Consider the following 22405-nt stretch of genomic DNA (forward strand, 5'->3'; position numbering starts at 1 on the left):
GAATTATTTTTTACACACCCCTTTTTATAAAAATGTCACTTTGCATTTATAGAATGTATTCCACTTGGTATTATGAAGGTGTTGGGAATCGTTATCAGTTTCAATAATGTGATGCTAATGTTAAAGGAATAACAAAAGTACAAAAAATAAATTTAATCTAATGTATTACACTATGTGTTTAACTTCTACAAAGGGATTAAACACATGGTTATATCAACTCCAGAGCAGCAGTGCACTACTGGAAGCTAGCTGAACACATCTGGTGAGACAATGACAAGAGACTAATGTATGTAGCCACCAACCACTGGCATGGATATGTACATATGCTTTCTTTCTAATGACACGGTGAGTCCACTGATAATCATTAATTACTGTTGGGAATATCACTCCTGGCCAGCAGGAGGAGGCAAAGAGCACCACAGCAAAGCTGATAAATATCACTTCCCTACCCACAATCCCCAGTCATTCTCTTTGCCTCTAGTGCAAGGACGAGGTGAAGTAATTAGGTGTCTGATAAAGATTCTAATATCAAGATTTTTTTTGTTTTGAAGTCATAGCAGGCTTGCTCTGATTTTCCATCGCAGTTTGGGTCTAGCTGTACTCCACATCAGTCTCTTCAGTGGGGGCTTTAAAGCAGTTAGGAACTTGTTAGGTCGGCCTGGCTGAGTTTTCCTTACATGTTGCTGCCCGGGTATAGTAAGCCTGAGTAGGTTTACTCTAGCCTTTATTTGTTTCACAGGTCTCTGTGAGGAACGTTATCCACTCAAGCTGGGTGAGCTGCCCTCCTGCCGGACAGCTAGATACAGGTAAGTGCTTGATCTTCTATGCTCGGGGGACTTGCACTTCTGACATTATACTGCATCATCATAGGACATGTATATCCTGAGGCAGGATATCTTGGGCAGGACGCAGGCACTTATTGTGACTTTAAGAGACTAGGGGTTAATACTTTTTGGAAGTATCCCTGACTGGGTATTGTTCTTTAGCTCATCATTTATTAGTAATGTACAGGTTGAATTTTACATGGATATGCTTAGATAGAGGTACATAATGTCCCTCCGATAATTGATACCTGATACAGCACTAGGCGCTTTTACACAGACTCATAGCATAGACATCCGAGTCCTAGAGGTTCTGAAATGAACGGCATATATCTGTTTGTTACCCTAGAGGTACTGAACTAATGTACATGACATTTGAGTGAAGGGAAGAAGCACTTAAGCTTTTTTTTTTTTTTGCTCCCGCCCTCTTCTTCCCTCAGTATGGCGGATAAGTGCCATTTGTTCCGTAAGGGGTGATGTTTGGATCAGGGCATGTGACACGATCCGCCCTCTTCTTCCCTCAGTATGGCGGATTTGCGCCATTTGCTTCCGTACGGGACAATGTTCGGAGCAGGGCATGTGAACGCCCTCCTTTTTTCCTGTTAAGTGTAGTCAGTCCACGGGTCATCCATTACTTATGGGATATTAACTCCTCCCTAACAGGAAGTGCAAGAGGATCACCCAAGCAGAGCTGCTATATAGCTCCTCCCCTCTACGTCACACCCAGTCATTCTCTTGCACCTAACTAATAGATAGGATGTGTGAGAGGAGTGTGGTTATTAAATTTAGTTTTTTATTCTTCAATCAAAAGTTTGTTGTTTTAAACAGCACCGGAGTGTGTTGTTTTCTTCTCAGGCAGTATTAGAAGAAGAATCTACCTGAGTTTGTGTATGATCTTAGCGGACGTAACTAAGATCCATTTGCTGTTCTCGGCCATTCTGAGGAGCGAGGTAACTTCAGAACAGGGGACAGCGGGCAGAGTATGTTGCAGTATATTATTTTCTAAGGAATGGAATTGACTGAGAAAATACTGCTAATACCAATATAATGTAAGTACAGCCTTAAATGCAGTAGTAGTAACTGGTATCAGGCTGTTATGTATGTATGTTGGCACCAAAGTATTTCTGGGGAATGGCACTTCACTAAGAAAATACTGTATACATATAACTCTAGCCTCTCTGCAGTGATAGCGACTAGCAACAGGCTTTTATTCTTATTTCATTTATTTAAAACGTTTACTGACAGGTTAATCGTTTTTTTCTCTGAGGTACTTGGTGAAAATTTATGGGCATTATTTTCCACTTGGCTGTCGATTATTTTGCATAAAATCAGTTACTGAGCTTCCCCACTGCTGTATTAAGAGTGGGAGGGGCCTATTTTTGGCGCTTTTACTACGCATTAAAAATTCAGTCACAGTCTTCCTTATTCTCTCTGCATGATCCGGGACGTCTCTACAGAGCTCAGGGGTCTCCAAAACTAGTTTGAGGGAGGTAATCACTCACAGCAGACCTGTGAGACTGTGCTTTGACTGTGATAAAAAACGTATTTATTTGTCAATCGTTTTTTTGGTATTAAGGGGTTAATAATCCATTTGCTGATGGGTGCTAACCTTTGCTAAATTAATGCATTTCATATGAAAAATTGATTGCTATAACTAAACCAGTTCATTGTTATATCAAAGTGACAGTTTTTTTGTGTGCTTCTTAAAGGCACAGTAACGTTTTTTTATATTGCTTGTAAATTCAGTTGAAAAGTATTTTCCAAGCTTGCTAGTCTAATTGCTAGTTTGTTTAAACATGTCTGACACAGAGGAATCTCTTTGTGCAATATGTTCAAAGGCCAAGGTGGAGCCCAATAGAAATTTATGTACTAATTGCATTGATGCTACTTTAAATAAAAGCCAATCTGTACATGTTAAGCAACATTCACCAGACAACGAGGGGGAAGTTATGCCGACTAACTTGCCTCACGTGTCAGTACCTGCATCTCCCGCTCAGGAGGTGCGTGATATTGTAACGCCAAGTACATCAGGGCGGCCATTACAAATCACCTTACAAGACATGGCTAATGTTATGACTGAAGTTTTGTCTAAATTGCCAGAACTTAGGGGTAAACGAGACCACTCTGGGGTGAGAACAGAGTGCGCTGATAATGCTAGGGCCATGTCTGATACTGCGTCACAATTTGCAGAACATGAAGACGGAGAGCTTCATTCTGTGGGTGACGGATCTGATCCAAATAAACTGGATTCAGACATTTCAAATTTTAAGTTTAAGCTGGAAAACCTCCGTGTATTACTAGGGGAGGTGTTAGCGGCTCTGAATGATTGTAACACAGTTGCAATCCCAGAGAAAATGTGTAGGTTGGATAAATATTTTGCGGTACCGACGAGTACTGACGTTTTTCCTATACCTAAGAGACTTACTGAAATTGTTACTAAGGAGTGGGATAGACCCGGTGTGCCTTTCTCACCCCCTCCTATATTCAGAAAAATGTTTCCAATAGACGCCACCACACGGGACTTATGGCAAACGGTCCCTAAGGTGGAGGGAGCAGTTTCTACTTTAGCTAAGCGTACCACTATCCCGGTGGAGGATAGCTGTGCCTTTTCAGATCCAATGGATAAAAAGTTAGAGGGTTACCTTAAGAAAATGTTTGTTCAACAAGGTTTTATATTGCAACCCCTTGCATGCATTGCGCCTGTCACGGCTGCGGCGGCATTTTGGTTTGAGTCTCTGGAAGAGACCCTTGACACAGCTCCATTAGATGAGATTACACACAAGCTTAAAACCCTTAAAGGGACACTGAACCCAAAAATTTTCTTTTGTGATTCAGATAGAGCATGAATTTTTAAGCAACTTTCTAATTTACTCCTATTATCAAATTTTCTTTATTATCTTGGTATCTTTATTTGAAATGCAAGAATCTAAGTTTAGATGCCGGCCCATTTTGGTGAACAACCTGGGTTGTCCTTGCTGATTGGTGGAAAAAATCCATCCACCAATCAAAAAGTGCTGTCCAGAGTTCTTAACCCAAAAAAGCTTATATGGCTTTTATTTCAAATAAAGATAGCAAGAGAACGAAGAAAAATTGATAATAGGAGTAAATTAGAAAGTTGCTTAAAATTGCATGCTCTATCTGAATCACAAAAGAAAAAAATTGGGTTCAGTGTCCCTTTAAGCTAGCTAATTCATTTATTTCTGATGCCGTAGTACACTTAACTAAACTTACGGCTAAGAATTCCGGATTCGCCATTCAGGCGCGCAGAGCGCTGCGGCTAAAATCCTGGTCAGCTGATGTGACTTCTAAATCTAAATTGCTTAACATACCTTTCAAGGGGCAGACATTATTCGGGCCCGGTTTGAAAGAAATTATCGCTGACATTACGGGAGGTAAAGGCCATGCCCTGCCTCAAGACAGAGCCAAACCAAGGGCTAGACAGTCTAATTTTCGTGCCTTTCGTAACTTCAAGGCAGGAGCAGCATCAACTTCCTCTGCTCCAAAACAGGAAGGAGCTGTTGCTCGCTACAGACAAGGCTGGAAACCTAACCAGACCTGGAACAAGGGCAAGCAGGCCAGAAAACCTGCTGCTGCCCCTAAGACAGCATGAAGTGAGGGCCCCCGATTCGGAAACTGATCTAGTGGGGGGCAGACTCTCTCTCTTCGCCCAGGCTTGGGCAAGAGATGTCCAGGATCCCTGGGCGTTGGAGATCATATCTCAGGGATATCTTCTGGACTTCAAAGCTTCTCCTCCACAAGGGAGATTTCATCTTTCAAGGTTGTCAACAAACCAGATAAAGAAAGAGGCGTTTCTACGCTGTGTACAAGATCTTTTACTCATGGGAGTGATCCATCCGGTTCCGCGGTCGGAACACGGACAAGGGTTTTACTCAAATCTGTTTGTGGTTCCCAAGAAAGAAGGAACCTTCAGACCAATATTGGATTTAAAGATCCTAAACAAATTCCTAAGAGTTCCATCGTTCAAAATGGAAACTATTCGGACAATCTTACCCATGATCCAAAGGGGTCAGTACATGACCACAGTGGATTTAAAGGATGCCTACCTTCACATACCGATTCACAAGGATCATTACCGGTATCTAAGGTTTGCCTTCCTAGACAGGCATTACCAGTTTGTAGCTCTTCCCTTCGGATTAGCTACGGCTCCAAGAATCTTTACAAAGGTTCTGGGCTCTCTTCTGGCGGTACTAAGACCGCGAGGAATATCGGTAGCTCCGTACATAGACGACATTCTGATACAAGCGTCAAGTTTCCAAACTGCCAAGTCTCATACAGAGTTAGTACTGGCATTTCTAAGGTCACATGGGTGGAAAGTGAACGAAGAAAAGAGTTCTCTATTACCACTCACAAGAGTTCCCTTCTTGGGGACTCTTATAGATTCTGTAGAAATGAAAATTTACCTGACAGAGGACAGGTTAACAAAACTTCTAAACGCTTGCCGTGTCCTTCATTCCATTCAACACCCGTCAGTGGCTCAATGCATGGAGGTAATCGGCTTAATGGTAGCGGCAATGGACATAGTACCTTTTGCACGCCTGCATCTCAGACCACTGCAATTGTGCATGCTAAGACAGTGGAATGGGGATTACTCAGATTTGTCCCCTATGCTGAATCTGGATCAAGAGACCAGAGATTCTCTTCTATGGTGGCTTTCTCGGCCGCATCTGTCCAGGGGGATGCCCTTCAGCAGGCCAGACTGGACAATTGTAACAACAGACGCCAGCCTTTTAGGTTGGGGCGCTGTCTGGAATTCCCTGAAGGCTCAGGGATCATGGACTCAGGAGGAGAGTCTCCTTCCAATAAATATTCTGGAATTGAGAGCAGTTCTCAATGCCCTTCTGACTTGGCCTCAGTTAACAACTCTGAGGTTCATCAGGTTTCAGTCGGACAACATCACGACTGTGGCTTACATCAATCATCAGGGAGGGACAAGGAGTTCCCTAGCGATGATGGAAGTCTCAAAGATTATTCGCTGGGCAGAGTCTCACTCTTGCCACCTGTCAGCGATTCACATCCCAGGTGTGGAGAACTGGGAGGCGGATTTCCTAAGTCGCCAGACTTTTCATCCGGGGGAGTGGGAACTTCATCCGGAGGTCTTTGCCCATATACTTCGACGTTGGGGCAAACCAGATCTGGATCTCATGGCGTCTCGTCAGAACGCCAAACTTCCTTGTTACGGATCCAGGTCCAGGGACCCGGGAGCGGCGCTGATAGATGCTCTGACAGCACCTTGGGTCTTCAACATGGCTTATGTGTTTCCACCCTTCCCGATGCTTCCTCGATTGATTGCCAGGATCAAACAGGAGAAAGCATCAGTGATTCTAATAGCGCCTGCGTGGCCACGCAGGACCTGGTATGCAGATCTAGTGGACATGTGATCCTGTCCACCTTGGTCGCTGCCTCTGAGACAGGACCTTCTAATTCAGGGTCCTTTCAAGCATCAAAATCTAATTTCTCTGAAGCTGACTGCATGGAGATTGAACGCTTGATTTTATCAAAGCGTGGATTTTCGGAGTCAGTAATTGATACCTTAATACAGGCTAGGAAACCTGTTACCAGGAAAATTTACCATAAGATATGGCGTAAATATTTACACTGGTGCGAATCCAAGAGTTACTCATGGAGTAAAGTTAGGATTCCTAGGATATTGTCTTTTCTACAAGAAGGTTTAGAAAAGGGGTTATCTGCAAGTTCTTTAAAGGGACAGATCTCAGCTCTGTCCATCCTTTTACACAAACGTCTGTCAGAAGTTCCAGACGTTCAGGCTTTTTGTCAGGCCTTGGCCAGGATTAAGCCTGTGTTTAAGACTGTTGCTCCACCGTGGAGCTTAAACTTAGTTCTTAACGTTTTACAGGGTGTTCCGTTTGAACCCCTTCATTCCATTGATATCAAGCTGTTATCTTGGGAAGTTCTGTTTTTAATGGCTATTTCCTCGGCTCGTAGAGTCTCTGAGTTATCGGCCTTACATTGTGATTCTCCTTATCTAATTTTTCATTCAGACAAGGTAGTTCTGCGTACTAAACCTGGGTTCTTACCTAAGGTAGTCACTAACAAGAATATCAATCAAGAGATTGTTGTTCCATCATTGTGCCCTAACCCTTCTTCAAAGAAGGAACGACTTCTGCACAATCTAGACGTAGTCCGTGCCCTGAAATTTTATTTACAGGCAACTAAAGATTTTCGCCAAACTTCTTCCCTGTTTGTCGTTTATTCTGGACAGAGGAGAGGTCAAAAAGCATCTGCTACCTCTCTCTCTTTCTGGCTTCGTAGCATAATACGTTTAGCCTATGAGACTGCTGGACAGCAGCCTCCTGAAAGAATTACAGCTCATTCTACGAGAGCTGTGGCTTCCACGTGGGCCTTTAAGAATGAGGCCTCTGTTGAACAGATTTGCAAGGCTGCAACTTGGTCTTCTCTTCATACTTTTTCCAAATTTTACAAATTTGACACTTTTGCTTCTTCTGAGGCTGTTTTTGGGAGAAAGGTTCTTCAGGCAGTGGTTCCTTCCGTGTAAAGATCCTGCCTGTCCCTCCCGTCATCCGTGTACTTTAGCTTTGGTATTGGTATCCCATAAGTAATGGATGACCCGTGGACTGACTACACTTAACAGGAGAAAACATAATTTATGCTTACCTGATAAATTCCTTTCTCCTGTAGTGTAGTCAGTCCACGGCCCGCCCTGTTTTTTATGGCAGGTCTAAATTTTAAATTATACTCCAGTCACCACTGCACCCTATAGTTTCTCCTTTCTCGTTTGGTTTTCGGTCGAATGACTGGGTGTGACGTAGAGGGGAGGAGCTATATAGCAGCTCTGCTTGGGTGATCCTCTTGCACTTCCTGTTAGGGAGGAGTTAATATCCCATAAGTAATGGATGACCCGTGGACTGACTACACTACAGGAGAAAGGAATTTATCAGGTAAGCATAAATTATGTTTTTGTTTCTCCATTACAACGGAGTTATGTGTCCGTAAATGGGGGTATGTTTCATGCTACGGAACTGTGTTTAAATTATTTGGCTTCTGTGTGACACAGTACTTCAATAATTGTTTGGTGTTTTTTTTTTTTTTTTTTTAGAAGACGTTACAGATATCAACTGTTGTTCAACCTCTAATATTTTAGTTGTTACCAAGCCTTGTATAGGCTCACTCATGAGGTCTTATCCATTAATGTTAGTGGTAATATTCTTTTAATTATAGGTCTGTTTTTTTCATACGTATGTTTGGGGGCATTTTTTCCATATATGAATATATGTTTCCCCTGATGTGTTTCATACCCTGCCCTCTGTTATATAAATATTAAATACCAGGATGTGGGTGCTTCAGGATTGTTTTATACTGTTATGCCGTGTAGCATTTTGTGGCTTGTCATAATTGTGCTGCATGATTATTAGGTGAGCTAATGTCTCTTAGGATGATACTGTTTCTGACTATGTAACAGTTTTTCTCCTTTTATGTCCCAAGCCTTAATGGCATCACATGAAGTGCCCTGCGGTTCCTCTCAATATCCAGGAGGAGTGTTTTGCATACAGAATTGAGCCCAGGTATCCTCTTCGGTATCTGGGGCCTGGTCTGTTTTTCCTATTTCTATAGGAAAGTGCAAGAGGGCTTTTAAAATTTCAGAATTTGAGGGTTTCTGTTCCACTTTGGCTACACTGTAGTCCCTCCCCTAGGCTGGCGAGGAGTATTCAGTAGTTTCTGAGTTGAAATATCAGACCTGGACAGTATAATTCCTTCATCTGAGGTTGAAGTTGTACGCCTTCGATTAATCTTGAACACCTTTGTGATGTTAAAGGAGGTTTTAGCTAACTTGATGCGACTCTGACACGTTTTATCATTGTTAATCTTAAAGAATCTCTTACATTTTATGATTCTGGGATTCCTCTGTGGAGTATTTTCCTGTCCCTGACTGTGCTAGGAGGCATAGGAGTAGTCAAGGTTTCTTTGTCCTATTTTTCCTGTCTTGAGGAGATGTCTCCATTAAGTGTCAGGGTGCACAGTGCCTAAGTAGTAGAGTGTTGCCACTGTCACAAGTGCGGCATCTTTCTGAACCAATTTTTTTTTCATGATTCAGATAGAGCATGCAATTTTAGGCAACTTTCTAATTTACTCATATTAATTGTTCTTCGTTCTCTTGCTATCTTTATTTGAAAAATGCATCTCAGCTTTTTTTTTTTTTTTTTTTTTTTTTGTTCAGCACTCTGGAAAGCACTTTTTTATTGGTGGATGAATTTATCCACCATTCAGCAAGAAAAAGCCAGGTTGTTCACTAAAAATGGGCCGGCATCTAAACTTACATTCTTGCATTTCAAATAAAGATACCAAGAGAATGAAGAATATTTGATAATAGGAGTAAATTAGAAATTTGCTTAAAATGTCATGCTCTATCTGAATCAGGAAAGAAAAAATTGGGTTCAGTGTCCCTTTAAGGTGACGCCTTGTCTGATTTCAATTGGTAGGGACTCCCTTGGATGAGATCCAGAACAGAATAAGGTTCTTAAACTAGCTATTCTTTTATTTTGATGCTTTCATGCAAGTCTTTCAGCCAAGAGTCACGATCTGGCTTCGCTGTGCTAGCCCGCGGGGCGTTGTGACCTTATTTTGGTCAGCAAATTTTTCCTTGAGTCCAAGCTTCTTGCGCTTCCTTTTCAAGGGTAAGACTTGTTTGATCTTGATCTGTGAGATATTTTTTCTGATTTTCCGGTAGGTCTTTTCTACCTCAAGACAAGATGAATAGTCCTGGAGGAGTTTGCCCCCATTCCGTGAATCGGACAAGTGGGGGGCTGTATCTCTGTCTCCGAGTGGATACGAGAGGTCCTAGATAGACTATGAACTTAGTATCTTAGGTTTCCAACATAGTATTTATACCTTCCTCTCAGAGGCAGGTTCCTCCTCTCAATTTTATCTGCGGGCCCGATAAGTGAGGCAATTTTTGATGTGCGTTTGGAACCTCCTTTCTCTGGGATAGTTCCAGTTGTTCCAAGAGGGTCAGCTCATGGTGACCTTAGGCCTGGAGGACTGGTATATTCAAGTTACTGAGTTTTGCTTTTCTGTCAAACACCTTCAGTTTGTGGGTCTTTCCTTTGGCCTTGCCATAGCTCTCAGAGGGGGCTATATTGCCAGTGATCAGGTTTCAGAGAATTGCTGTGGTGCCTTTCCTGGATGTCATAAGGTTCAGGCAATTGTTTTCTTCATCCACAGAGAATCTGAAGATGAGTTCCCTTGTTCCAGCTACAGGGGTAGTTTCTTAGGGGGCATATTAATTTCCCTATCTCTGAAACTATTTTTTTGACAGAGGTCAGAAAATAGAGGATTTTTTTACTCTTGCCTTTTTTTTTGGCATTCTACTGTTTGGCCCTTCAGGGGCTCGATGTAGGGAGGTAATTGGTCTGATGGTTGCTTCATTGGACATCATTCCTTGACTCGATTCCATCTGAGTGTCTGCTGTTATGCATGTTCAGATAATGGACCAGGGGCTCTGTCTTGGAGGATAGATCTAGAATTAGTGGTAAAGCGCTCGCTTAGCTTGCGAGAGGTAGCGGGATGTTAACCGCATTCTCCAGTTCTTGGGTGCTTCGGTCTTGGGGCACATGCTTCCGGAGACTTTCCTGAGTAATAGTGACCACGGTCGCTAGCCCCTGTTGTATTGGTGATTATGGATTTGGTAGGAGTCTGCTCTTCTCATATCCATTTTGGAGTTGAAAGGGATCTACATTGCTCCGTTTTTTCCGGTTCTGGTTGTACATTAACCACCTGGGAGGAACCTGTAGTTCCTTTGCCATGATTGGAGTGGATGTTCAGTGGGGGAAGGCTCACATTCGTTGTTTATCCGCTATTCACATTCAAGAGTGAATACCGGGAGCGGTCTTCTTGACCAGTCCAAATTTTCATCCCGGGGAGTTTCTCCCGGAGGTGTTCTCCAAGTTAACCCTCAATGGGGTGTGCTTGAGTTGGAGATGGCAGTACACCAAGCTTGCAAGTTATGTTAAAGGGTTATAGATCAGCAGGCTGCTCTTTTAAATCACCTGGGGTTTCCTTGGGTTTTCAGTCTGACATCACTGTTTCTCAGTTTGCTCCTCTTCCATAAATCATTGCTCGTATCAAACTGGAGAGGCATAGGTAATTCAATTTTTCCCTGCATGCCTGGCAGGACCTGGTATGCAGATCTAGAGGAGATATCATCTTTCTAACCTTGGTGTCTGTCTCTGAGTAAGGACCTTCTGATCAGGGTCCCTTCTCTCATCAAAATGTATTTTCTCTGAAGCTGCCTGTTTGGATATTGAACGCTTAGTTCCTTCTAAGCGTGGGTTTTCAGATTCGGTCGTTGAGACCTTGATACAGGCTGATAAGCTGGTGACTAGAGAGATTTTCCATATAGTATGTCGTAAATATCTGTATTGGGGTGAATCCAAGGGCTACTCTTGGAGTAGAGTTAGGATTCCTAGAATCTTGTTTTTTCTCCAGGAGGGTCTGGAGTAAGGTTTGTCAGCAAGTACCCTAAAGGGTCAGATTTGTGCCTTGTCTATTTTGTTCCATAAGTGTCTGGAGGATGTGCCAGACGTGCAATCCTTTTGTCAGGCCTTTGTCAGAATCAGGCCTGTGTTTAAATCTGTTACTCCTCCTGGAGTTGTATCCTTGTTTTCAGAGTTTTTTTTGCAGGCTTGTTGAGCCTACAGTATGTTTTCCTAGATAGGTGAGTCTCTGAACTCTCGGCATTTCAGTATGATTCCCCTTACCTTATCTTTCATTCTGGTAAGGTGGTTCTGTGTACTAAGTTAAGTTTCCTTCCTAAGGTTGTTTCGGACAGGTATATTATTCAGGAAATGGTTGTTCCTTCTTTGTGTCCTAACCCTTCTTTTCGTAAGGAGCGTTTGTTGCACAACCTAGATGTGGTGCGTGCGCTGTAATTCTTCTTGCAGGCAACTAAGGACTTTCGTCAGTCTCCTGTTTTGTTTGTCTGTTTCTCTGAGAAATGCAAGGGCCAGAAAGCTAGGGCTACTTCTCTTTCGCTCTGGCTAAAGAGGATAATTTGTTTGGCCTATGAAACGGCTGGATGGCAGCCTCCTGAAAGGCTCACGGTTCCTTCTATGATGGCTGTTTCTTCTTTCTGGGCCTTCAAAAATGAAACTTCTGTGGAACAGATTTGCAAGGCTGCAACTTGGTCCTCTCTGCATACTTTTGCCTCAGCTGCGGCTTCTTTTGGGAGAAAGATTCTTCAAGCAGTGGTGCCTTCTGTTTAGGTTACCTGTCTTGTTCCACCCTTATCATCTGTGTCCTTTAGCTTGGGTATTGATTCCCAACAATAATTAATGATGATCCGTGGACTCACCGTGTCCTTAGAAAGAAAACTAAATTCATGCTTACCTGATAAATGTATTTATTTCTTTAAACACACTGAGTCCACAGCCCGCCCTGTTTTTTTCAGACAGTTCTTTGTTTTGTAAACCTCAGGCACCTCTGCACCTTGGGTTATTTCCTTTCTCTTATTTCCTTTGGGGATTGTGGATAGGGAAGTGATATTTATCAGCTTTGCTGTGGTACTCTTTGCCTCCTCCTGCTGGCCAGGAGTGATATTCCCAACTGTAACTAATGATGATCCGTGGACTCACTGTGTCAAGAAATAAATAAATTTGAGGAAAGCATAAATTTAATTTTTTAACATAGGATATCAAGAAAAAAAAAGTTAACCCCTTAACAACCAGCACCGTACGACGCTGGTCATTATGCCCTTAGGGACCAGCGACGTACCCTGTATGTTGATGCAGTCCTGGACTTATTTCTGCCACGATCTTGCGCAAAATAGCGAGTATGCGCTACTTCTGCATGCCCCACGAGTGTGGCACTTCAGAAATAGATTTGCAGAGTTACCAATGCAGAAGGGGCCCACTCTGAGGCCCTCTCTGCATCGGAGAGTGGTGGTGCCGATCGTTGGTGGGTGGGAGGGTAAGGAGGCGACAGGTGGGCGGCCCATCGCTGGAGTGGGTGGGAGAAGGGCGGGAATCGGTGGGACCGCTCGGCCACGCTATAGGGAGTAAAAAAATCACTGCGCCATTGAGTAGGGGTAATGAGGGGGAACCCATGTGGGATACCTTAACAGAGAGGGATCTGGGATACGGTAGAGTATTGAGGGGGCAGCTACACTACAGATAAAAATGGGTCTTTTATTTATTTTAAAATTAGCCAAATTTGCAGCAAACTGTGTAGTAGCTAAGATGGCAGCAAATAGGCAGAGGGGGTGAGGCTTAGAGAGCTTTTTTGGTGGGATCAGGGAGTTTGGGGGGTTAGGGGGGAACCTACATTGCAGAAAATATATTTTTTAAAAAATGCTTTTATTTTCATGCTTGCAGACTTTCTGCCAGTACTTAAGATGGCGGTGACAATTGTGAGGTAGGGGAGGGAAGATAGCTGTTTGAGGTGGGTCAGGGAGGGATCAGGGGGTGGGATGTTGTCAGGTGGGTAGGTAAATATAAAAAAAGGCTCTATTTCTGTTTAAATGTAGTGATGGCAAAAATGCTAAAAAATGCTCTGGTCTTTTGGGGAAGTTTTTGTCTGAAATGCCCGGTCCTTAAGGGGTTAAAGGAATACTGAGCCCAAATTTTTTCTTTCATGATTCAGAGAGCATGCAATTATAAGCAACTTTTTAATTTCTTTCATGTAATTAGCAAGAGTCCATGAGCTAGTGACGTATGGGATATACATTCCTACCAGGAGGGGCAAAGTTTCCCAAACCTCAAAATGCCTATAAATACACCCCTCACCACACCCACAAATCAGTTTTACAAACTTTGCCTCCCGTGGAGGTGGTGAAGTAAGTTTGTGCTAGATTCTACGTTGATATGCGCTTCGCAGCAGGCTGGAGCCCGGTTTTCCTCTCAGTGTGCAGTGAATGTCAGAGGGATGTGAAGAGAGTATTGCCTATTTGAATTCAATGGTCTCCTTCTACGGGATCTATTTCATAGGTTCTCTGTTATCGGTCGTAGAGATTCATCTCTTACCTCCCTTTTCAGATCGACGATATACTCTTATATACCATTACCTCTACTGATTCTCGTTCCAGTACTGGTTTGGCTTTCTACTACATGTAGATGAGTGTCCTGGGGTAAGTAAGCCTTATTTTTTGTGACACTCTAAGCTATGGTTGGGCACTTTTATATAAAGTTCTAAATATATGTGTTTAAACATTTATTTGCCTTGATTCAGGATGATCAATATTCCTTATTTCAGACAGTCAGTTTCATTATTTGGGATAATGCATATGAATAAAACATTTTTCTTACCTTAAAAATTGACTTTTTTCCCTGTGGGCTGTTAGGCTCGCGGGGGCTGAAAATGCTTCATTTTATTGCGTCATTCTTGGCGCAAAAAATTTGTCATTTCCGGCGTCATACTTATCGCCGGAAGTTGTTCGTGTTTGCGTCATTTTTTTGAAGTTTTATGCCAAAAATGTCGGCGTCACCGGATGTGGCGTCATTCTTGGAGCCAAAAGCATTTGGGCGCCAATAATGTGGGCGGCTTTTTTGGCGCTAAAAAAATGTGGGCGTCATTATTGTCTCCACCTTTTTCTCACATTATTTAAGTCTCATTTTTCATTTGCTTCTGGTTGCTAGAGGCTTGTTCATTGGCATTTTTTCCCATTCCTGAAACTGCCTTTTAAGGAATTTGATAGATTTTGCTTTATATGTTGTTTTTTCTCTTACATATTGCAAGATGTCTCAGATTGGCCCTGGATCAGAAGCTACTTCTGGAAAAATGCTGCCTGATGCTGGTTCTACCAAAGTTAAGTGTATCTGCTGTAAACTTGTGGTAACTGTCCCTCCGGCTGTAGTTTGTGATGAATGTCATGATAAGCTTGCTAATGCAGATAGTATTTCCATTAGTAATATTCCATTACCTGTTGCTGTTCCATCAACATCTAATACTCAGGATGTTCCTGTTAATATAAGAGATTTTGTTTCTAAATCTATTAGGAAGGCTATGTCTGTTATTCCTCCTTCCAGTAAACGTAAAAGGTCTTTTAAAACTTCACATTTTTCAGATGAATTTTTAAATGAACATCATCATTCTGATTTGTCTGTTTCTGATGATGATTTTTCTGGTTCAGAGGATTCTGTCTCAGATATTGACACTGATAAATCTTCATATTTATTTAAAATGGAATTTATTCGTTCTTTACTTAAAGAAGTTTTAATCGCATTAGAGATGGAGGAATCTAGTCCTCTTGATACTAAATCCACTAAGCGTTTAAATTTGGTTTTTAAACCTCCTACAGTTATTCCGGAAGTTTTTCCTGTCCCTGAAGTAATTTCTAGGGAATGGAATAATCTGGGTAATTCATTTACTCCTTCTAAAAGGTTTAAGAAATTGTATCCTGTGCCATCTGACAGATTAGAGTTTTGGGACAAAATCCCTAAAGTTGATGGGGCTATCTCTACTCTCGCTAAACGTACTACTATTCCTACGGCAGATAGTACTTCCTTTAAGGATCCTTTAGATAGGAAAATTGATTCCTTTCTAAGGAAAGCTTATTTATGTTCAGGTAATCTTTTTAGGCCTGCTATTTCTTTGGCTGATGTTGCGGCAGCTTCCACTTTTTGGTTGGAGGCTTTGGCACAACAAGTGTCAGATCATAATACTCATAGCATTGTTAAACTTCTTCAACATGCTAATAACTTTATTTGTGATGCCATCTTTGATATCATTAGAGTTGATGTCAGGTATATGTCTTTAGCTATTTTAGCTAGAAGAGCTTTATGGCTTAAAACTTGGAATGCAGATATGTCTTCTAAGTCAACTTTGCTTTCCCTTTCTTTCCAAGGTAATAAATTGTTTGGTTCCCAGTTGGATTCTATTATTTCAACTGTTACTGGGGGGAAAGGAACTTTTTTACCTCAGGATAAAAAATCTAAAGGTAAATATAGGGCTTCTAATCGTTTTCGTTCCTTTCGTCAGAATAAGGAACAGAAGCCTGATCCTTCCCCTAAAGGAACAGTTTCTGTTTGGAAACCATCTCCAGTCTGGAATAAATCCAAGCCTTTCAGAAAGCAAAAGCCAGCTCCCAAGTCCACATGAAGGTGCGGCCCTCATTCCAGCACAGCTGGTAGGGGGCAGATTACGATTTTTCAAAGAAATTTGGATCAATTCGATTCACAGTCTTTGGATTCAGAACATTGTTTCACAAGGGTACAGAATAGGTTTCAAGGTAAGGCCTCCTGCAAGAAGATTTTTTCTTTCTCGCATTCCAATAAACCCAGTGAAGGCTCAAGCATTTCTGAAATGTGTTTCAGATCTAGAGTTGGCTGGAGTAATTGTGCCAGGTACAGTTCTGGAACAGGGTCTGGGGTTTTACTCCAATCTATTCATTGTACCAAAGAAGGAGAATTCCTTCAGACCAGTTCTGGATTTAAAAATATTGAATCGTTATGTAAGAATACCAACATTCAAAATGGTAACTATAAGGACTATTCTGCCTTTTGTTCAGGGCATTATATGTCCACAATAGATTTACAGGATGCATATCTGCATATCCCGATTCATCCAGATCACTATCAGTTTCTGAGATTCTCTTTTCTAGACAAGCATTACCAGTTTGTGGCTCTGCCGTTCGGCCTAGCAACAGCTCCAAGGATTTTTTCAAAGGTTCTCGGTGCCCTTCTATCTGTAATCAGAGAACAGGGTATTGTGGTATTTCCTTATTTGGACGATATCTTGGTACTTGCTCAGTCTTCACATTTAGCAGAATTTCATACGAATCGACTTGTGTCATTTCTTCAAGAACATGGTTGGAGGATCAATTTACCAAAGAGTTCATTGATTCCTCAGACAAGGGTAACCTTTTTAGGTTTCCAAATAGATTCAGTGTCCATGACTTTGTCTCTGACGGACAAGAGACGTCTGAAATTGGTTTCAGCTTGTCGAAACCTTCAGTCAATCATTCCCTTCGGTAGCCTTATGCATGGAAATTCTAGGTCTTATGACTGCTGCATCGGACGCGATCCCCTTTGCTCGTTTTCACATGCGACCTCTTCAGCTTTGTATGCTGAATCAGTGGTGCAGGGATTATACAAAGATATCACAGTTAATATCTTTAATTCCGATTGTACGACACTCTCTGACGTGGTGGACAGATCACCATCGTTTAGTTCAAGGGGCTTCTTTTGTTCTTCCAACCTGGACTGTGATCTCAACAGATGCGAGTCTGACAGGTTGGGGAGCTGTATGGGGGTCTCTGACAGCGCAGTGGGTTTGGGAATCTCAGGAGGCGAGATTACCAATCAACATTTTAGAACTCCGTGCGATTTTCAGAGCTCTTCAGTTCTGGCCTCTTCTGAAGAGAGAATCGTTCATTTGTTTTCAGACGGACAATGTCACAACCGTGGCATATGTCAATCATCAAGGGGGGACTCACAGTCCTCTGGCTATGAAAGAAGTATCTCGGATACTTGCTTGGGCGGAATCCAGCTCCTGTCTAATTTCTGCGGTTCACATCCCAGGTATAGACAATTGGGAAGCGGATTATCTCAGTCGCCAGACGTTACATCCGGGCGAATGGTCTCTTCACCCAGAGGTATTTCTTCAGATTGTTCAAATCTGGGGTCTTCCAGAAATAGATCTGATGGCCTCTCATCTAAACAAGAAACTTCCCAGGTATCTGTCCAGATCCAGGGATCCTCAGGCGGAGGCAGTGGATGCATTGTCACTTCCTTGGAAGTATCATCCTGCCTATATCTTTCCGCCTCTGGTTCTTCTTCCAAGAGTGATCTCCAAGATTCTAAAAGAGCGTTTGTTTGTTCTGCTGGTGGCTCCAGCATGGCCTCACAGGTTTTGGTATGCGGATCTTGTTCGGATGGCTACTTGCCAACCTTGGACTCTTCCGTTAAGACCAGACCTTCTATCTCAAGGTCCTTTTTTCCATCAGGATCTCAAATCATTAAATTTGAAGGTATGGAGATTGAACGCTTGATTCTCAGTCATAGAGGTTTCTCTGACTCCGTAATTAATACTATGTTACAGGCTCGTAAATCTGTGTCTAGGAAGATATATTATCGAGTCTGGAAGACTTACATTTCTTGGTGCTCTTCTCATCAAGTTTCCTGGCATTCTTTTAGAATTCCTAGAATTTTACAATTTCTTCAGGATGGTCTGGATAAAGGTTTGTCTGCAAGTTCTTTGAAAGGACAAATTTCTGCGCTGTTTCACAGAAAGATTGCTAATCTTCCTGATATTCATTGTTTTGTACAGGCTTTGGTTCGTATAAAACCTGTCATTAAGTCAATCTCTCCTCCTTGGAGTTTGAATTTAGTTCTGGGGGCTTTACAAGCTCCTCCGTTTGAACCTATGCATTCTCTGGATATTAAATTACTTTCCTGGAAAGTGTTGTTTCTTTTGGCCATCTCTTCTGCTAGAAGAGTTTCTGAGTTATCTGCTCTTTCTTGTGAATCTCCTTTTCTGATTTTTCATCAGGATAAGGCGGTGTTGCGGACTTCATTTAAATTTTTACCTAAAGTTGTGAATTCTAACAACATTAGTAGAGAAATTGTGGTTCCTTCATTGTGTCCTAATCCTAAGAATTCTAAGGAAAGATCGTTACATTCTTTGGATGTAGTTAGAGCTTTGAAATATTATGTTGAAGCTACTAAAGATTTCCGAAAGACTTCTAGTCTATTTGTTATCTTTTCCGGTTCCAGGAAAGGTCAGAAGGCCTCTGCCATTTCTTTGGCGTCTTGGTTAAAATCTTTGATTCATCATGCTTATGTCGAGTCGGGTAAAACTCCGCCTCAAAGGATTACAGCTCATTCTACTAGGTCAGTTTCTACTTCCTGGGCGTTTAGGAATGAAGCTTCGGTTGATCAGATTTGCAAAGCAGCAACTTGGTCTTCTTTGCATACTTTTACTAAATTCTACCATTTTGATGTGTTTTCTTCTTCTGAAGCAGTTTTTGGTAGAAAAGTACTTCAGGCAGCTGTTTCAGTTTGATTCTTCTGCTTATATTTTCAGTTTTTTTCATTATAAGATTAAAACTTTATTTTGGGGTGTGGATTATTTTTTCAGCGGAATTGGCTGTCTTTATTTTATCCCTCCCTCTCTAGTGACTCTTGCGTGGAAGTTCCACATCTTGGGTATTTATTATCCTATACGTCACTAGCTCATGGACTCTTGCTAATTACATGAAAGAAAACATAATTTATGTAAGAACTTACCTGATAAATTCATTTCTTTCATATTAGCAAGAGTCCATGAGGCCCACCCTTTTTATGGTGGTTATGATTTTTTTGTATAAACCACAATTATTCCAATTCCTTATTTTTATGCTTTCGCACTTTTTTCTTATCACCCCACTTCTTGGCTATTCGTTAAACTGATTTGTGGGTGTGGTGAGGGGTGTATTTATAGGCATTTTGAGGTTTGGGAAACTTTGCCCCTCCTGGTAGGAATGTATATCCCATACGTCACTAGCTCATGGACTCTTGCTAATATGAAAGAAATGAATTTATCAGGTAAGTTCTTACATAAATTATGTTTTTCTCCTATTGCAGCAAATATATTTTTTAAAAAATGCTTTAATTTTCATACTGGCATACTTTCTGCCAGTACTTAAGATGGCGGTGAAAATTGTGAGGTGGGGGAGGGAAGATAGCTGTTTGAGGTGGGTCAGGGAGGGATCCGGGGGTGGGATGTGTCAGGTGGGAGGCTGATCTCTACACTGAAGCTAAAATTAACCCTACAAGCTACCTAATTAACCCCTTCACTGCTGAGCATAATACAAGTGTGGTGAGCAGCGGCATTTAGTGGCCTTCTAATTACCAAAAAACAATGCCTAAGCCATATATGTCTGCTAATTCTGAACAAAGGGGATCCAAGAGAAGCATTTACAACCATTTGTGTCATGATTGCACAAGCTGTTTGTAAATAATTTCAGTGAGAAACCTAAAATTGTTAAAAAGTTTACTTTTTTTTTATTTGATCGCATTTGGCAGTGAAATGGTGGCATGAAATATACCAAAATGAGCCTAGATCAATACTTTGGGTTGTCTACTAAAAATAATATATAGTTTTGATAGGTAGATATAAAAAAGGCTCTATTTCTGTTTAAATCTAGTGATGGCAAAAATGCTCTGGTCTTTTGGGGAAGTTTTTGTCTGAAATGTCCGGTCCTTAAGGGGTTAAAGGGATACTGAGCCCAATTTTTTTCTTTCATGATTCAGAGAGAGCATGCAATTTTAAGCAACTTTTTAATTTACTCCTATTATCAATTTTTCTTTGTTCTCTTGGTATCTTTATTTGAAAAAGCAGGAATGTTAAGCTTAGGAGCTGGCCTATTTTTGATTTAGCACCCTGGATAGCGCTTGCTGATTGGTGGCTACAATACATTTGTATATTTTTTTTTTACAGGTAAAAGAGCTGATTACTTTGGGGAAAGGCCCAGCAAAAGGCCCTTTTCAGCGCTATTGGTAGTTTAGTTTAGGCTAGGGTTTTTTTTTAATTTTGGGGGGCTTTTTTTATTTTACTAGGACTATTAGATTCGGTGTAATTAGTTTAAATATCTGTAATTTGTTTATTATTTTCTGTAATTTAGTGTTTTTTTGTACTTTAGCTAATTTAATTTAGGTAATTGTATTTAATTTAGTTAATTTATTTAATTATATTGTAGTGTTAGGTGTTAGTGTAACTTAGGTTAGGTTTTATTTTACAGGTAAATTTGTCTTTATTTTAGCTAGGTAGTTATTAAATAGTTAATAACTATTCTACCTACTTAAAATAAATACCAACTTGCCTGTAAAATAAAAATAAACCCTAAGATAGCTACAATGTAACGATTAGTTATATTGTAGCTAGCTTAGGGTTTATTTTATAGGTAAGTATTTAGTTTTAAATAGGAATAATGTCGTTAATGATAGTAATTTTTATTTAGATTTATTTAAATTTTATTTAAGTTAGTGGGTGTTAGGTTTAGGGTTAGACTTAGGTTTAGGGGTTAATAACTTTAATATAGTGGCAGCGACGTTGAGGGCGGCAGATTAGGGGTTAATAAATGTAGGTAGGTGGCGGAGATGTTAGGGACGGCAGATTAGGGGTTAATAATATTTAACTAATGTTTGTGAGGCAGGAGGCGGCAGCTTAGTGGTTAATATGTTTATTATAGTGGCGGCGGCGTTGGTGGCAGTTTATTAGGGGTTAATAAATGTAGGTAGGTTGCGGCGACATTGGGGAAGGTAGATTAGGGGTTAATAAATATAATGTAGGTGTCGGCGATGTTGGGGGCGGCAGATTAGGGTTTAATAAGTGTAAGATTAGGGGTGTTTAGACTCGGGGTTCATGTTAACTTTTATTTCCCCATAGGAATCAATGGGGCTGCGTTACTGAGTTTTACGCTGCTTTTGTGCAGGTGTTAGACTTTTTTCAGCCGGCTCTCCCCATTGATTCCTATGGGGAAATCGTGCACAAGCACATTACACCAACTCACCGCTGACTTAAGCAGCGCTGGTATTGGAGTGCAGTAATGAGCAAACGCTCATTTCTTGTCTTTTAACGACGGGTTTTTGAAAACTCGTAATACCAGCGCTGTATGTGAGCGGTAAGACAATACTGCTCGTTAGCACTTCATAGCCTCTAACGCAAATCTCGTAATCTAGCCGATAGGCTTTTTATGACTTTCAAACTTGCTCATTGAGGTTTTTAAATGTTTTCTGACATGTTGGGATTTTCCATTTATTTTTTTCCATTAAAAATTTAAATTGCTTACCCAATATGCAATCTTAGCTTCATTTGATTTTACCTTCTGTATTTGAAGATAGAGTAACTTTTTTTTTTTGTTTTTTGTTTTTTAAAAGTTGCATGATGAAAAGTTACTGGCAGATACTGAAACATTTATTTCCATATTTGGAGAGAAAACAATCTCTCTTATTAAGGACACTGCAATGGCATTATTACACAAGGTAAGATAAAGATGATAGGAATTATTTAATATAACAATATCTGTCTAAAACCTCAACACATCTATGGAGTTTTTGTAGTAAAAGCAAAATTCAGGTAATTGGGATAATTTTCTTCCATAAGGCAGGGAGAATCCACGACTTTATTCCTTACTGTTGGGAAATACAACACCTGGCCACCAGGAGGAGGCAAAGACACCCCAGCCAAAGGATTAAATATTCCTCGCACTTCCCCTATCCCCTAGTCATTCTTTGCTTTTTGTCACTATAGGTGCCAAGAAGGCACAAGGTCTGTGGACTCAGGAGGAGTGCTACCTTCCAATCAATATTTTGGAACTCTGGGCAATCTTCAATGAAGGCTTAGCCGCTTCTGAGTTCGTCCCAATTTATCAGATTTTAATCAGACAATATAACCTCGGTTGCCTATAATCAACCATCGGGGGGCGGGGAACATGAAGTTCCCTGGCGATGAGAGAAGTATCTCAGGTACTAGAGTGGGCAGAAACTCACAAATGTACCCTGTCAGAGATACACATTTCGGGCTTGGACAACTAGGAAGTGGACTTCCTCATCAGGCAATCTTTCTCCCAGGGGAATGGTCTCTTCACCCCCAGGTGTTTGCAGAGATATGCAGCG

General features: G+C 41.2%; 1 protein-coding gene across 1 annotated transcript in view; it reads left to right on the top strand.

Annotated features, from left to right (window-relative positions):
- KNTC1 (kinetochore associated 1) overlaps positions 1-22405 on the top strand; it is a 1377837-nt gene that overhangs the window by 834062 nt on the left and 521370 nt on the right. The window contains exon 40 of the mRNA XM_053701768.1: positions 21668-21772. Within this exon, the coding sequence (XP_053557743.1) occupies positions 21668-21772 (105 nt within the window). The remainder of the gene's footprint in view (positions 1-21667; positions 21773-22405) is intronic.

This window comes from Bombina bombina, chromosome 2 (assembly GCF_027579735.1).
Source record: "Bombina bombina isolate aBomBom1 chromosome 2, aBomBom1.pri, whole genome shotgun sequence".
Classification (NCBI taxonomy): Eukaryota; Metazoa; Chordata; class Amphibia; order Anura; family Bombinatoridae; genus Bombina; species Bombina bombina.